At 30.4% G+C, this 15,574-nt stretch overlaps 4 protein-coding genes across 5 annotated transcripts; 3 read left to right on the top strand and 1 right to left on the bottom strand.

Annotated features, from left to right (window-relative positions):
- The first annotated feature begins 636 nt into the window (after positions 1–636).
- LOC130450197 (lysine--tRNA ligase) lies at positions 637–4,478 on the top strand. 2 transcript variants are annotated; one of them, XM_056788440.1, is made up of 6 exons: positions 637–818; positions 1,010–1,440; positions 2,002–2,444; positions 3,375–3,859; positions 4,031–4,271; positions 4,324–4,478. In XM_056788440.1, exons 1-6 carry the CDS (start codon positions 784–786, stop codon positions 4,411–4,413), a joined length of 1,725 nt encoding a protein of 574 aa, XP_056644418.1. In that variant the 5' UTR covers positions 637–783; the 3' UTR covers positions 4,414–4,478. The 2 variants fall into 2 exon arrangements, with proteins under 2 accessions (XP_056644418.1, XP_056644417.1); XM_056788439.1 differs by having other exon boundaries at positions 637–954.
- Positions 4,479–5,110: 632 nt separating this feature from the next.
- On the bottom strand, positions 5,111–6,636 carry LOC130450196 (deubiquitinase OTUD6B). The gene is made up of 2 exons (XM_056788437.1): positions 5,982–6,636; positions 5,111–5,648 (listed from the first exon to the last, which is right to left on the bottom strand). Exons 1-2 carry the CDS (start codon positions 6,530–6,532, stop codon positions 5,312–5,314), a joined length of 888 nt encoding a protein of 295 aa, XP_056644415.1. The 5' UTR covers positions 6,533–6,636; the 3' UTR covers positions 5,111–5,311.
- Positions 6,637–6,870: 234 nt separating this feature from the next.
- On the top strand, positions 6,871–14,777 carry LOC130450194 (trifunctional enzyme subunit alpha, mitochondrial). Its single transcript, XM_056788435.1, has 9 exons — positions 6,871–7,102; positions 7,202–7,299; positions 10,659–11,019; positions 11,376–11,743; positions 11,798–12,144; positions 12,261–12,490; positions 12,551–12,879; positions 12,955–13,175; positions 14,367–14,777. Exons 1-9 carry the CDS (start codon positions 7,036–7,038, stop codon positions 14,620–14,622), a joined length of 2,277 nt encoding a protein of 758 aa, XP_056644413.1. The 5' UTR covers positions 6,871–7,035; the 3' UTR covers positions 14,623–14,777.
- Positions 7,366–9,603, top strand: LOC130450195 (kinesin-like protein KIF2A). Its single transcript, XM_056788436.1, has one exon. It carries the CDS (start codon positions 7,457–7,459, stop codon positions 9,398–9,400), a length of 1,944 nt encoding a protein of 647 aa, XP_056644414.1. The 5' UTR covers positions 7,366–7,456; the 3' UTR covers positions 9,401–9,603.
- Positions 14,778–15,574: the final 797 nt, after the last annotated feature.

Here is a 15,574-nt window from a genome sequence, read left to right as displayed (position 1 = left end):
TCCAATTGGATATGAATAAATCAATCATATAAAAAAAACTTTCTAGTTGTTCACAATGAATCTTGATTATGTTGAATTTGACAACAGTGTATAATTTTAATATAAGCAAGCAATGCCAACTGTCGGCAGCAAAAATATTCCATATCTAAAAAAATTCTATTGAAATTCAATTCAAATTACTATCAATCAGTGAATCAGTCATGATTTCAATACCAAATATTTTAATCATTTCTATCTACTTTATAGAATATGATAATTTGTATTAAAGCTAATTAAAAAAGAAGAACTGAGATTTAATAAAATTTTAACGGTTACGAAATTTTTAATAAACTATTTAATGACAATTGTAACTAGATAACAGAAGTGGGTTATTATGAGCATCTTTATTTATATTACACCAGAAATTTCATGTGCACGTGTTATAAAAAGCGTGAAATATTTTTCCTAGATAAAACAAACAAAAACGTTTTTCAAAATGAATGTTGACACAACTATTAAATTTATTCATATAAGTGATATTTGAAGGATAATATAATTAGACAAAAGGGTCAAAAATATTTCTTAATAAAATTATTATATTATTATTAAATTATTATACAAAGAAAAGAAATTGATATCGCGCGTGTATGTCACTTTCTAGTTGGTAAAACTGATGTGGAATCTTGGTTGAATGTGAAATATCTTTCCGATAGTGTGAGTTAACTAATGCAAAACCGTAAATATTTCTAAGTTGTTTTCTTCGTATAAAAATATCTAATTAGTCATTTATTCATATTACAAACAATGGCTGATGCAGCTGGTGAACAATTGTCAAAAAAGTAAGTTCAATATAAATTGGGATACCATTCAATCTGTTCAATGGTATTTATAACCTAAAACCATGATGCAAACTTTACAATTTATGAGGAAACAAGTATTTTCTTTTAATTATGGATTATTACAAAAAAGTAAAAGGTAATTTGGAAGTATATTTTGACCTAAACTAATTACATTTTTTTCGTATTTACAGTGAATTGAAGAGGCGTCTTAAATCGGAACAGAAAGCTAAAGAAAAGGCCGAAAAAGCTGCTCAACAGGCTCCCCAAGCTGTGAAGCAGAAAGAATCGAAGGTTAAAGAAGAAGAAGTTAGTCCTAATGAATATTACAAACTTAGATCGACAGCTATAAATAAACTTAAAGATCTGGGAGGTGAACAATCTCCTTACCCACACAAGTTTCATGTTTCATCATCATTGGAAGGTTTTATTGAGAAATATTCATCCCTGAAAGAAGGTGAGATATTGGAAAATGATCGACTCAGTGTAGCAGGGCGTATTCATGCTATTAGGGAATCTGGTCCTAAACTAGTTTTTTATGACTTAAGAGGCGAAGGAACTAAGTTACAAGTTATGGCCAATGCTAGACTTTATGAAGATGAATCAAAATTTTTAGAAGATACTGGTAAGCTCTTAATTATTTTTAAATTAAATGTAATTATTGTTTTTGGGGATATGTGGAATCAGGCAAATATTAACAAAGAAACTGCAGTAGTTGTTCATGCTACAAAGTCTGATTTCCAGTCAAAAAGTATAGACTCAGATACAGAAGGGGCAGTTTCCATCGAACATGGATGTAAGCGCTCTTAAAGAAATATAATTGGTATCAGTTATTATTCATCTTTTACAGGCAAGATTGTGCAATCTACATCAATAAATATAATTTAATGTGTTAACAACTTTACCAATATTTAAAAATTTAATGTTGTACTCATTATTTATATCTATCATTTGAGTTTGGTTTATTATCTGTTAATGCTATGTGCTTCTGTCAAAAATGATCTTAATTAGCTTTTTCTACAAAATATAAAATAAATTCTTTTTCACAATGATTTATCTTGATTTCAAGTCTTTTAAGAAGTAAAAAGTTGAAAATAAACTCTTTTTTAATTAATTTATAAAAATACTTTCTCATATTAATGTTTTAACAAAATTATAACATATTAATAGCCTTGATTTATTTTAGGTAAAATAAGAAGAGGTGATATAATAGGAGTTGAAGGAGTCCCAACTAAAACCAAAAAGGGTGAACTTTCTATTTTACCAAAGAAAATAAAATTGTTGTCTCCTTGTCTCCATATGTTACCCCATTTGCACTTTGGTCTTAAAGATAAGGAAACACGATTCAGACAGAGATATCTAGATCTTATATTAAACAATAGAGTACGTAAAATTTTTGAAGTAAGAGCCAAAATTATTGCATATGTTAGGAGGTTTTTGGATGAAATGGGTTTCTTGGAAATTGAGACTCCTATGATGAACATGCAACCTGGAGGAGCTATAGCTAAACCTTTTATTACCCATCACAATGAATTAAATATGGATTTGTATATGAGAATTGCACCAGAATTGTACCATAAGACTTTGGTCGTTGGAGGGTTAGATAGAGTATATGAAATTGGAAGACAGGTAAAGCAGGAAATTATTTTGAGAAAACATGGAATATCATTATCAAATTTTTAACCAGCATAATTTCAATCTACCCACTCTACTTTTTAATTATAATTTACTATATGTTGATTGTTAGCTTCAAAAGTAAATAGTACACAATAAGATTAGTGAATTGGGTTAACAAAAAGAAATTTTTAAATTAGTTACTGAATTAAAAAGATCACATATGACATGATAAAATAATTCAACTAGAAGAAATTTTTTGGTCTTTCAAATACCTTAAAAATTATATGAGGATGAACTTTGTGATCTGGGAGGCCACTTGATTGCACCAAGAGAAGAAATAATTTTGGAACTAATTGTGAGCAGGTCAATAATTGTAATGAAAATAATGAATTTACATGAATTTAGAAGGGCACTGTGATGCTTACCCCCAATTTACCATTTAAATGTTAGTTTTTTTGGGATATTGATACAGGAATACTCAGTTGCTAGAATCAATATTACGTTGAACAGATTATATTAATCTAATAACTGTCTGATGAATTTTTTAAAATTTCTATTAATTTAGAAGGTCCCCATGATGTATACCCCCGAATTTTTGTATAGGGCTGCTCAGGTTTTTGAACCAATATTACATAAAGAAAATTTATTTGATTTTGAATAAAAATTTTATAAAATACATTTGATACTCTGGAAGTAGTTATAGGCTTGTTTACAGACATGGTAGTGTAACAGTATTGCAGATTATGGCACTTTAAAAAGAATTCAGTCCAGAGCAAATGTTTTTCTTCCACATTTCTTTTACACTCTTGTAAAGTGAAGTGGTAATCAAGTGGAGCAGGATTGTTATAATTTATTATGGCGTTCTAATTTACAATAGTAGATTGTAATAGAGTTTGAAAATGCTTTTGTATGCATATTTTATTAATACACTTTAATGTTTAGTTTAGGAATGAAGGTATAGACCTTACTCATAACCCAGAATTTACAACTTGCGAATTTTATATGGCTTATGCTGATTACAATGACCTTATGACAATTACTGAAGAGATGGTATCAGGCATGGTGCATAGTATACATGGTAGTTATAAAATTATGTATCATCCTAATGGACCCGATGAAGAAGCCGTGGAAATAGATTTTACACCTCCTTTTAAAAGAGTTTCTATCATATCTACTTTAGAGAAAGAATTAAATGTTAAATTTCCTTCTGATTTGGATTCTAGTGAAGCTCAAAAGTTCTTGAATGATCTCTGTATAAAGCATAATGTTGAATGTACTCCACCTAGGACTTCCAATAGGCTGCTGGACAAGCTAATTGGAGATTTCATAGAGGAAAAAGCTATTAATCCCACTTTTATCATTGAACATCCACAAGTGATGAGCCCATTAGCTAAATGGCATAGATCAATTCCTGGATTAACGGAAAGGTTAGTATACTATTACAGCACTGATCATTATCAACTTAAATAGTCTAAATACCTAACATTTCATGCAATTATAATATTTTACACTACATAGTTTAAATGAATATCTTACACTACAATGATAATGTGAGGGCCATGAAAATAATTTGTAACATTAATCTAAATTTTTCATAGATTTGAATTATTTGTTATGAAGAAAGAAATATGCAACGCATACACTGAATTAAATGATCCTGTTGTTCAACGTGAAAGATTTGAACAACAAGCAGCATTGAAAGCCGAAGGAGATGATGAAGTACCTTTGTTAGATGAAGACTTTTGTAAGGCTTTAGAGTTTGGACTTCCTCCAACAGCCGGTTGGGGTATGGGCATTGACAGAGTGACAATGTTCTTGACTGACAATAACAACATTAAGGTTTGTGTTTATTATAAAAAGTTTTTAATATATATAGAAGTACTTTTTTTAGGAAGTTTTGCTTTTCCCAGCTATGAAACCAGATGATCCTAATAAGAATAAAGAGGAATCTGAAGATAAATTGGTAGATGGTGCTAAATAAGTGTATACTTGTGAAAACACTATTTTTTTTTGATTTGAAATAAAACATGAGTTCACTCACAGATCTCGTACTTTCTTTTTATTCTATTCCAACATTTACGCTATTACAAATATTATTGATGCAGCAGCTGGTCTACTAAGTGGCTGCAGTACATCAGGAATTTAAAGAAATCTACTTTCATTACTGATAGGAATGTTGTTGGTCCCCTAATTCCATTACTAAGTTTTCATTTCATAAGTCAGATTTCGCGCCTATTGGACCTTTTTTTAATAAGAGAAGCAGACAGCAACACTCAGAGGGTGCAGACAGCCTTTTTAATTTTATTATTTAATGTGTAACCCAGGAAGTGCGCATTTTAAGTATAACTTCCAGGGTTTCTCTCGTATGTGTAGCCACCCTCCTGAAGGGATATTGAGCTTAATTTGTTGCTGTGCTTACTAACTAGAGCCTTACAGAGGCGTGCAGTTACCACTCACTAAATTGTGAAATGATTGGGTTGGTGTAACTACTAATTCAGTGAATCTTTAAAAGTCTAATTACTACAGTATTTTATATCAAAAATACTGATTGGTAACCAGGGATTCAGTTCAAAATACTTCGCAATATGATTCCTGATGGAAAATAAATTTTCTTGTAGCAACTTGTTAATTATTACTTAGGTGCAATTGTTGATGTATTTATAAATGAAACACTATAATTTCTAATAAACAGAGTTTTTTTGAGTAAATTGGTTGTATACTTCACACATCATTTAAAATTTGTTTACATGCATATTGTATATGGTAGGTAATGATAAATTAGAGACAGATTTTAATAGTTATCGTTTTCCAGTCAGTACAGTATATAATTGTCATATATTCTTATTAAATTTTCTAATTAGAGCGATTGGCAGTGATTTTCATATATCTTCATCGTCTGCAATTGGGATGGTAGAATTATAATGTTCTCCTAATCGGTATAAATATCTATGGTATGTTAAAATTAATTGTGGGGCCTTAAATTGTTCACCTTGAACGGTTGGAGGTCCAGCAGCTTGAATGACTTTAATGGGACATGTTAGAATGTTTGACAAAGCTCTTAATTCAAGTTGTCCACCCCATAACTTAGTTGTAGCAACATCTCTGCAATAGTTTTCAAACTGTTCTTCACTAACTACTTCAGATTCATCTAATTCGTTGCACATGAATGGTAGAAAGTCGTCTTTATTTTTTCTCATGAATTCTGCAGTCAACTTCCTTCAAAATGAAATATAGAATTGTTAATAAAATACAAGGTGGTCCAAAGCTATTTTTAATTATTCAAAAAATTGTTTCCTTTTTACAAAATTTGTAAATATTCATGTTAAAAATCATTATAGATAGAAAGAATAAATACAAGATCACCCTTATCACATAGTTAAGCAAGCAATTTTTTAGAATGAATTCAAATAAATGAAATTTTGTAAACATGAGTCCATTATTTCAAATGGCAGTTGATTCTAATAGTTAAAAGATCCACTTACTATTGATCACTAAAAGAAAGATATCTTCCCAATATACACAATTTGATTACAATACAAAATTTCATACCTTAAATCATTAACAGATCTGGTAGGTCTACCAGTAACTTGTAGCTGATGATTAACAGCTAGATAGAGACAATTTCCATCTGCAGGAATATTGTGTAGTTTTAAATTCATAGGTTTGAGAGCTTGTTTAATTGCATTAATTTCCAAATGTCTTGGCCCCTCTTTATTTTTTTCAGCTTGTTCCAGAATTCGTTTCTCTCTTTCTTTTGCTTCAAATTCTTTTTTGTTCCTCCGTTTTTGAGCTCTAGATACACGAGTATTATTAGCTACAGTATCTACTTCTTGATCTTCAACAATTTCGTTTTCTTCACCATTCTCTGTACTACTGTTTAAAGGTTCGGTAGAAAAGTTATTTTCACTAAGTTCTTTATTGTGCTTTTGGTCTAACTCTAATTCAAGTTTTGCTATTTCTTCAGTAATTTCCTTTTTCTTTTTTTTATCGCCTTTTGGAATACTCTTTTTTAATGACTGTATTTTAGCCTGTAGTTCTTTTTTTTCTAATTTATGTTTTTTTAATAATTCTTCTTCAGTAATAATATCTCCAGAATCCATTGCGCTTTTATTTGATATAGTATAATATAAACAAATTAATAAATTTGCATTGACGGTAAACTTGGATAAATTTAATTTGAGGTTAAAAAAATATTAACATTACAATGTTGCCAAAAGATAATTCAGATATACCATTTGTTTAAAGAAAGCCCCCGATTAGAATGTATTTGATATTAAGCTAATTATAAAAGTAAATGTTATTTTATAAGAATCTGTAGCATAGATACTTTTCTGGGCATAGTTAAAAAATTATCAAATTAATTTTGAGTTCGCAAAGATATGCCTGTTACGTTATATGGAGCTGAACCTTAGAACATGGTACGTTCTAAGAGTTGAACCCACGTGAAAATGTCAAATGTCGAATGTATAATGTCATTTTTAGGTTACTAAACAGTACTTAAAGTTCACTTTTAAGGTCAAAGTCCTATTTTAGGTAAAATTGTCAACTTTGTACTGGGATCTGACGGTTTCAGTTTCACAAAGTTTAGTGGAATTACCTTACGATGTCTACCATTCGGTTTTTGGGAGCCCTTTCTAGGTCATCTAAACATTTTCAGTTTTATAGTATTTGTAAGTAGTCCCGAAATCAGTGTAGTTATTCTGTTACCATCGGTTACAAATATGTTATTCCTTATAACAACTTATAATGCAACAGATATATTTTTGTAGACCAAAAAAGATGTATGTCTTCAGCGGAACTTAAACATTTTAAACTAAAGGTGGTTGATAATGTAGGTGTGATAACAATAGATTCTCCCGGAGTTAAAGTAAGTGATTTTTTGCCTTTTTTAATTGTATTATTCACTCATGACCTTAAAACAGTGTCAGTATTATTATTAGTAATCTTGTTGTCCATGAATTTCCAAATTTGGAAATGGCAGATGTCAGTTTTCTTTCACATTAGTTTTGAAAAACACATTTAATATGAATGTTCTTAGTGTTGGATGTACAATAAATATAAAAAGAAGTGATGGACGAGTTCAAAGAGCTGTAGTATCATCTATAGATTATGAGCTAAATTGTGTTAAAGTTGAATGGTTTGAAAATGGGGAGACTAAAGGCAAGGAAGTTCATTTTGCACATATAACACCACTTAACTGTGATTATCAGGTTATTAAACTTGCTCCAAAAAAAGAAAATTACAGTTCAGATGGTTGTAAAATATTCGATGATAGTTTGATAAACAAAAATAAAAGAAGACTTTCAGCATCAAGTAAAGATTACAGAGCTCATTCTGCAAAACCTAGATTAACACAAGATGATATTACTCTGAATTCCACTGAAACTAGTGAGATAGTTGTAGATGGCAGAAGAATCCCAAATAACAAAACCACACATTCGGCAATAGAATATAATGGTAAATTAAAAGAATGTTCAACTTTAAAAAAGTTGAGCAAACTAGAAAAAGATCGTATAGAACGAAGAAAGAAACATGCTGAAGTGAAGGCAGAAAAAGAAGAAATTGTTAAGAAGAATCAAAATAATCCTCACTGGGAACTTTCAAATATGATAGCTGCTTATCAAAAACAAATTGAGTTTAAACCACTTTCAACTAAAGATGATTATATTGAAGAACATTTAATAACAGTAGCAGTTAGAAAGAGACCATTAAATAATGTGGATTTGTTCAAAAAAGAAATTGATATTGTAACTATTCCCAGCAAAAATCAACTTATAGTGCATGAACCTAAATACAAAGTGGATTTAACAAAATATCTCGAGAATCATACGTTTACATTTGATTATACATTTAATGAAAATTGTTCCAATTTTATGGTTTACAAATATACAGCACAGCCGTTAGTGAAAACTGTATTTGAAGGAGGTTTTGCAACATGTTTTGCATATGGCCAAACTGGCTCTGGCAAGACTTATACAATGAGTGGCAATGTCAATGATGCCAAAGAAAAAGGTATTTATGCATTAACTGCTGCAGATATTTTTAATGAAATTCGTTCACCAAAATATCGAAATTTAGCTCTAACAGTGTCTTGTAGCTTTTTTGAAATATATGTGAAAAAAGTATCTGATTTATTGAACAACAAAAAACCATTGAAGATACTTGAAGATGGTAAACAACAAGTTCAAATAGTAGGCTTAACCGAACGGAATGTATCTTCCGTTTCAGATGTATTGCAATTGATAAACATAGGTAATGAAGAAAGGGCTTCAGGACAAACATCAGCAAATGCCAATTCCTCAAGATCACATGCAATATTCCAGATTTATTTAAGAAGCAATACCAATATGAAGAAAATTCATGGCAAGTTTTCTTTGATAGATTTAGCAGGAAATGAACGAGGTGCAGATACATTTTCATCTTCTAAACTCACAAGATTAGAGGGTTCTGAAATAAATCAATCTCTACTTTCTCTAAAAGAATGTATTCGAGCATTGGGAAGAAAGGGATCACATTTACCATTTAGAGCATCCAAATTAACTCAAGTGTTGAGGGATTCTTTTGTTGGGATCAATTCAAAAACTTGCATGATTGCAATGGTTTCTCCTGGTGTCAGTTCATGTGAAAATACATTGAATACTTTACGATATGCAGATCGAGTCAAAGAACTAGGAGGAGGAGGAGATACATTAACAATGACCACAGAAGGAACTGATCATAATTCAAATAGTTGTTATAACCTGGAGAATAATAACAACGTGCCGAGTGTTGTAAGCATCCCTGGTAAAATTAAATTGGAAAATAAGATTATTAATCTTCGTAAGGAAGTTATTCAGAAACTTCATAAATGCGTAGAAAATACTGTAGAGATAATACATTCTTCAGGTGAGGATACCAAAAATTACAATCAAATTTGGAACAATCTTATTGATGATGTTGTGTCATGTTTAACAAAAGCCAAGATGTAATTATATACATTAAATTTATTTTATTTACAAAATATTTTATTTACTTACATTGAAACGCTTTTAAATTGAATAAAACCATTTATAAATAACAGGAAAAAATCAACAATGCATGTTTATTTATTATGTATAACTAGTTTTCATTTTTATTTAATATAAAATTGTAAAATTCAACACTATAAATTAAAATAAATTCTCAAAATTAATAAGTACTTAATATTTCTTATTAATTATAGAATGGATGTAATAAATATTAAACAATTCCCTTGGTTTTTGGAATATCCTTATCCTACTTTTCCAAATTTTTAGGATGTACATGTCAATATAAAGAAATAGAAATAAACATGTAGTAAATTCCACTAATTATTCTCAAGTACTATTAGAATATATGTATCACAATTTATTTCCTTATGGTGAATAATTACCATTGAAGTTTGAATGCCAATGGTCCAACCATATTTTTTTTATTATAAAAATAAAAAAGCAAATATAGATCTTATTATATGATACAGTTTATCCTCATTATTTGATAAAAGTGAACCATTTTGTAATGATGTCTGTAAATTCTATTTTTATATATTATGTTGAATTATTCAAATGGTACACATTACCATAATTGTTTTTCGTGATTCATATTTTCATAGGATTAGATTAGATCTAGACAAGGTCAAATTCATAGGTACTACCTATTGGGGAAAGACAACTTCAACATGTTAAAAAATCAATGGGGGCGTCATCGAAATATGTTTCGTTTCGGAAGTTTATATAAAAGTTTTTATAAAAGGTGTGTCAAGAAACAACTTATTTTAAATATTATTTCTATTTTTAAATGTCTTTGATCTTAAAAAAATTATAGACTTATTATATCATTCTTCCTCTATTGATTTTAATTTTATCAAAAACTCCATTGATTTAACAAATTAAAAACCAATATTTCACTGGTATTAAATGGAATGTTTTATACAAGAGATATATAAGTACATGACAAAGTACCGAAATCATACAACAATGTTATGACCTTAATGATTTTATTTACAATAAAGATGCGACAACAAAAAATAAATTTATAGTGTAAATTTAACATTTAAAATTACAATCTGTAGGATAGTCTACATAGATGATATGCAAAAAACGATTGAATTAGCATTTACGACTTCCTGTTACTTTTCCCTATACCGTTCCCGTTAGTCCTCACCAAACTAAGGTAACCTTAAACAATTATATATAACGAAGTGTTACTAACTGAGAAATATTTTTTAAGGTAAATTCGTTCAATGAAGAAGTAATGAATGAAATAAAAATTTTGTTTCCTAAGATTCAAAGTGATCCACAAATTCAAGCATGTGTTATAATTTCTGGTAAACCAGGATGTTTTATCGCCGGAGCTGATATAAACATGTTGGAATCTTGGAATAGTGTGGACGAAAGTATAAAAAAAGTTACGGAGGGCCAGAAAGCGTTACAAGAAGTTGAAGATAGCCAAAAACCTTTTGTTTCAGCTATTCAGGGTTCTTGTTTTGGTCTTGGGACTGAATTAGCATTAGCTACACATTACAGAATTGCAGTCAAAGATAGAAAGACTGCTTTGGGATTACCAGAAGTGATGTTGGGTGTTCTTCCTGGTAAGACAGAGTTTATTCTCAATAAATTTTCTTGTACCTTACTTTACAATATTTGATAACAGTTTTTTATGAGCCAGCATAGATATTTCTGCATTAATTGTATAGTAGATTTCTGCTTTATTTACCTAATCATTAAAGTATTTAGCAGTATATAGGAAGTATTCCAGTATAGTATATTCCAAGTTTAATTTATATCTTCAGCCATAACTATTACAAAAAGTAGTTTAATGAACAGAAAGCACTGGAAACTACATTTTCACATTCAAATATTTAAAAATATTCCCTTAAGAACTAATCTAACTGAGCTAAATCTGGAAATCAGACAGGCCCAAAAAAAGTAGAATCTCACTTTTCAGGATGTGGTGGTACTCAAAGGCTACCTAGGTTGATCTCGTACCCAAGTGCCATGGATCTCATATTAACTGGAAAAAGTTTACGTGCTGATAAAGCGAAAAAAATGGGCGTGGTAGATCTTTTGGTAGATCCCTTAGGTCCAGGCTTAGAATCGGCCGAAGTAAATACGTTAAAATACCTTGAAAAAATTGCCGTAGCAACTGCCAAAGATTTAGCTTCTGGTAAACTGAAACCCAAACGAGAAAAGAATTTAACAGATAAAGTATTGAACTACGCATTACAATTTAATTTTGCGAAAGATTTCATTTTTAATAAAGCTAAAAAGCAAGTCATGAAGATGTCTCAAGGACTATATCCTGCACCTTTAAGGGTAAGTTTGAAACAGTTCATTTTGTCTAGTACTTTATATTATAATTCTTTATAGATTCTAGAAGTTCTTCGCACAAGTTTAGATAAGGGTCATACTGTAGGCTTTAAGGAAGAAGCTAGGGCTTTTGGCGAGTTAGCTGTAACACCACAATGTAAAGGATTAATTAGTTTGTTCAAAGGACAAACTCAATGTAAAAAAAATCGTTTTGGTAAACCAAGTAAACAAGTTGAAACTGTAGCTGTATTGGGTGCCGGTTTGATGGGTGCTGGTATAGCTCATGTTAGCATAGACAAAGGCTATAAAGTCATATTGAAAGATACTACTTCTGCTGGTCTGTCTAGAGGTGTTGGTCAGGTTTATGCCGGTCTTGATGGTGCTGTTAAGAGGAAGAAAATATCTGGGTAAGTTTATCGATAATGCACATAAAGATTATGTAATGTTTTGAGACATTTTTCATTATTTGAACTTTATCGTTAACCTTAACAGTGTTTTGGTAGTAATATTTTCATTTTTTTAGTTTGGAGAGAGACAAATATATGTCTAACTTAAATTCTACTTTGAATTATGACGCTTTCAAAAAAGCAGACATTGTAATTGAAGCAGTATTTGAAGATCTGAATATTAAACACAAAGTTCTGAAAGAAGTGGAAGCTGTTGTTAAACCAGATTGTATATTTGCTTCAAACACTAGCGCCTTACCCATTAATCAGATTGCTGCTGCTTCTAAGAGACCAGAAAATGTAATAGGTGAGTGTTTATTTTTTCGATATTCGGAAAGCCACAGATCCATATTTTATATATTTTTAGGTATGCATTACTTTTCCCCAGTTGACAAAATGCAACTATTGGAAATTATAACGACAGATAAAACTAGCAAAGAGGCTACCGCCATTGCTGTAGATGTGGGTTTAAAACAAGGAAAAGTAGTAATAATTGTTGGGGATGGTCCTGGTTTTTACACAACCAGAATTTTATCAGCCATGATGGCCGAGAGTATAAGACTGCTACAAGAAGGAGTTGATCCTAAAGACTTAGATTCGCTGACCAAAAAATTCGGTTTTCCTGTTGGTGCTGCTACCTTAGCAGATGAAGTCGGACTGGATGTAGCGGCACATATTAGTCCTAATTTGGCAAAGGTATGTACATGTAAAATACACGAATAAGTCTAAATACATGTCATTAGTATGTTAGTTAGTAGGGAATAATTTTAGGCATTTGGCGAGAGGTTTTCTGGAGGAGATTTAGGTGTTTTGAGAGATATCGTTCAAGCAGGATTCTTAGGTCGTAAATCCGGAAAGGGAATTTACGTTTATGAAAAAGGAAGCAAAAATCGAGACGTTAATTTCGAAGCTTTAGAAGTACTGAAGAAATATTCAATTCAGCCAAAAGGTGATTTTGAAGATGAAGATAAGACTTTGAGGATGGTATCAAGGTATAGTTAACATATAGAATAAATAAATATACCTACATACCACATGTGTTGTAATAAAACAGGTTATAATATGTGAATGAAATGTTGGCAAATATAGATTTGTAATAGGTGTAGTGCTGAATCAGTAAAATTGACTTAGCCAATGATTAATCATTGCTGCCCAAGTTAGGCATGTGTGAGTGATCGTAAAATTTCAATAAGGCAAAGAAAAGAGATTTCTGTTTATTATTTCCTCATCATATCAGACGAGTTTCGGTCAACCTAGTCACTTAGGGCTCTGTTTCACGACACTAGCTACGTCTCCTGACACGGTTATGGCTTTGTTCAATGAACTTTGTAATTATGAGTTTTTCAATTATTCTAGAATGACCAAAGTATCATTTTTTGAATTACTGGTGCGTCAAATGTTAAACAGTGCACTTCAACAGCGTGGTGTAGCCATGGCTTGGATGGCCAGTCATCCTATAGTTAAGAACAGTTGATTCAGTGTAAACTCTTATACTTTAGGACGTGTCAGGCCACCATAGTGTAACAGGTCCCTTAGGTAATCATTCACTAGCATTACAGAGCTTGCTACACAGTGTATGAAAAATTTGTTATTCTATTAAAATATTTCTTAATTTTTCAAATCTCTGAATTATATTGTTAAATTGAAAAAACTAAGAAGGTTGTTAGAATATCCAGGTATTATTTATTGCCTCAATTTGACCTAAGGAAAAAGTTTGATTTGAATTTAGCTTACTCAATTCTTGTCTTAAACTTATTCTAATAAAATATTAATGAAAAAGTGGTTTGGTAAAAAATTATATCAAGAAAATTTAAATACCAATTAATGAGTAATGATATAAATTCAGTCACTAGTTTAGTACTTCATGCTAAAAGGATTTCACATAAAACGGATACATTTTTTGTATTTTGTTGTTTTCGAAGAAGCAGAACTTTTTAATGAATTTTCTACTAAAACTAAAAGTGTGTTTCTTCACAGCCGCAGTGTATAAAAATTTCACAAATTATTAGAAGTTCAATTTGATTTTGTCGCTCTATATGTTACATCAGAAAAATTATCAAGTAGAATAAGAAAAGAATCTGTTTATTCAAATTCAGCCAAATGAAATACAAAAATTCTATAGAGTTTATTTGGTGTGGAAGATATTATATCTGGTTAGATTTTTAATTGAGATTCTTTTGCAGATTTGTAAACGAAGCTGTCCTATGTTTAGAAGAAAAAATTCTAGCAAATCCATTGGAAGGAGACATTGGTGCGGTATTTGGTTTGGGATTCCCACCATTCTCTGGAGGTCCATTCAGATGGGTAGATCAATACGGAGCCGCTAAATTAGTATCGAAAATGGAAAAATATCAACATTCCTATGGTTTACCTTTCCAACCTGCTCAAACTCTCATCGATATGGCCAAAGATCCCAGCAAAAAGTTCCATCCTAAGTAAAAATTTAATACTACTGGATTGTGCCTTCTTTTTTCCATTAACTATCCTATATGTATTTTTTTACATACTTCGTTATAAGTAGCATTTGTTATATACTATGGATAAATTTTTATAAGTCTGTATATCCTAAGAAATATATTTTAATACTGTTTAAATGAGTTTTATTTACAACCTTTTCAATAATTACTTGTAAGTATACGATACGCCGAGTAATCACATAAATACACATAGGTTCATATTTATACTATCATATATATACTATTTTGCATTTAGCAGTATTAACACCCAGTAAACCAAAGAGATACTGAACACATTGTTCCTCGACCAAAAGTAAAAATAATGAGATATACAAGAGTTTTTTTTAAACTTTAATCAATGAGAATTAATAGAATAAAGCAAGAATAACATTATGAATTCAAATTTTACATAAAAGAGTAGTAGTGGAGTTCTGTACAATTCAATGAAATCATCTAGTTACTTCCTTGGAATAAGTCTCTATTCTGTATATTAAACCTAAGTAAGGATCAACCACCAGTAAGTTTTTGCATACAGCTCTTTTGAATGCATCAGAAAACACAGTAATCATTCAGAAACAAACTGATTCTAAATGAACATACCATCATAGTAGGGATTTCAACTCAGTTAATTACCTCATCGTAAAGAATATGGGAACTTTGGATCTAGGAACAATAGATCTCAAAAATAATAGAAAATCGATTAAATTCCATTATTCACAAGTTATTTCCTTTCCAACCAACTAACAGCAAAAGCAACATATATTAAAATATAATAAGTTAATAATGGCTATTGGAAGAAGGGAAATCGATATGAGACAATACTCAATTTGTTCCAAAATGTAAATGACTATTGAACCTTAAACTTATTACTTATAATACAATAATATCGTGCAATACCTATTGCGATAATTATTGTTTCTGCTGTGTTTTTCAAC

Source organism: Diorhabda sublineata, chromosome 11 (assembly GCF_026230105.1).
Source record: "Diorhabda sublineata isolate icDioSubl1.1 chromosome 11, icDioSubl1.1, whole genome shotgun sequence".
Taxonomy (NCBI): Eukaryota; Metazoa; Arthropoda; class Insecta; order Coleoptera; family Chrysomelidae; genus Diorhabda; species Diorhabda sublineata.
The sequence above is the reverse complement of the archived record's forward strand: the minus strand, read 5'-3'. Positions and strand labels throughout refer to the sequence as shown.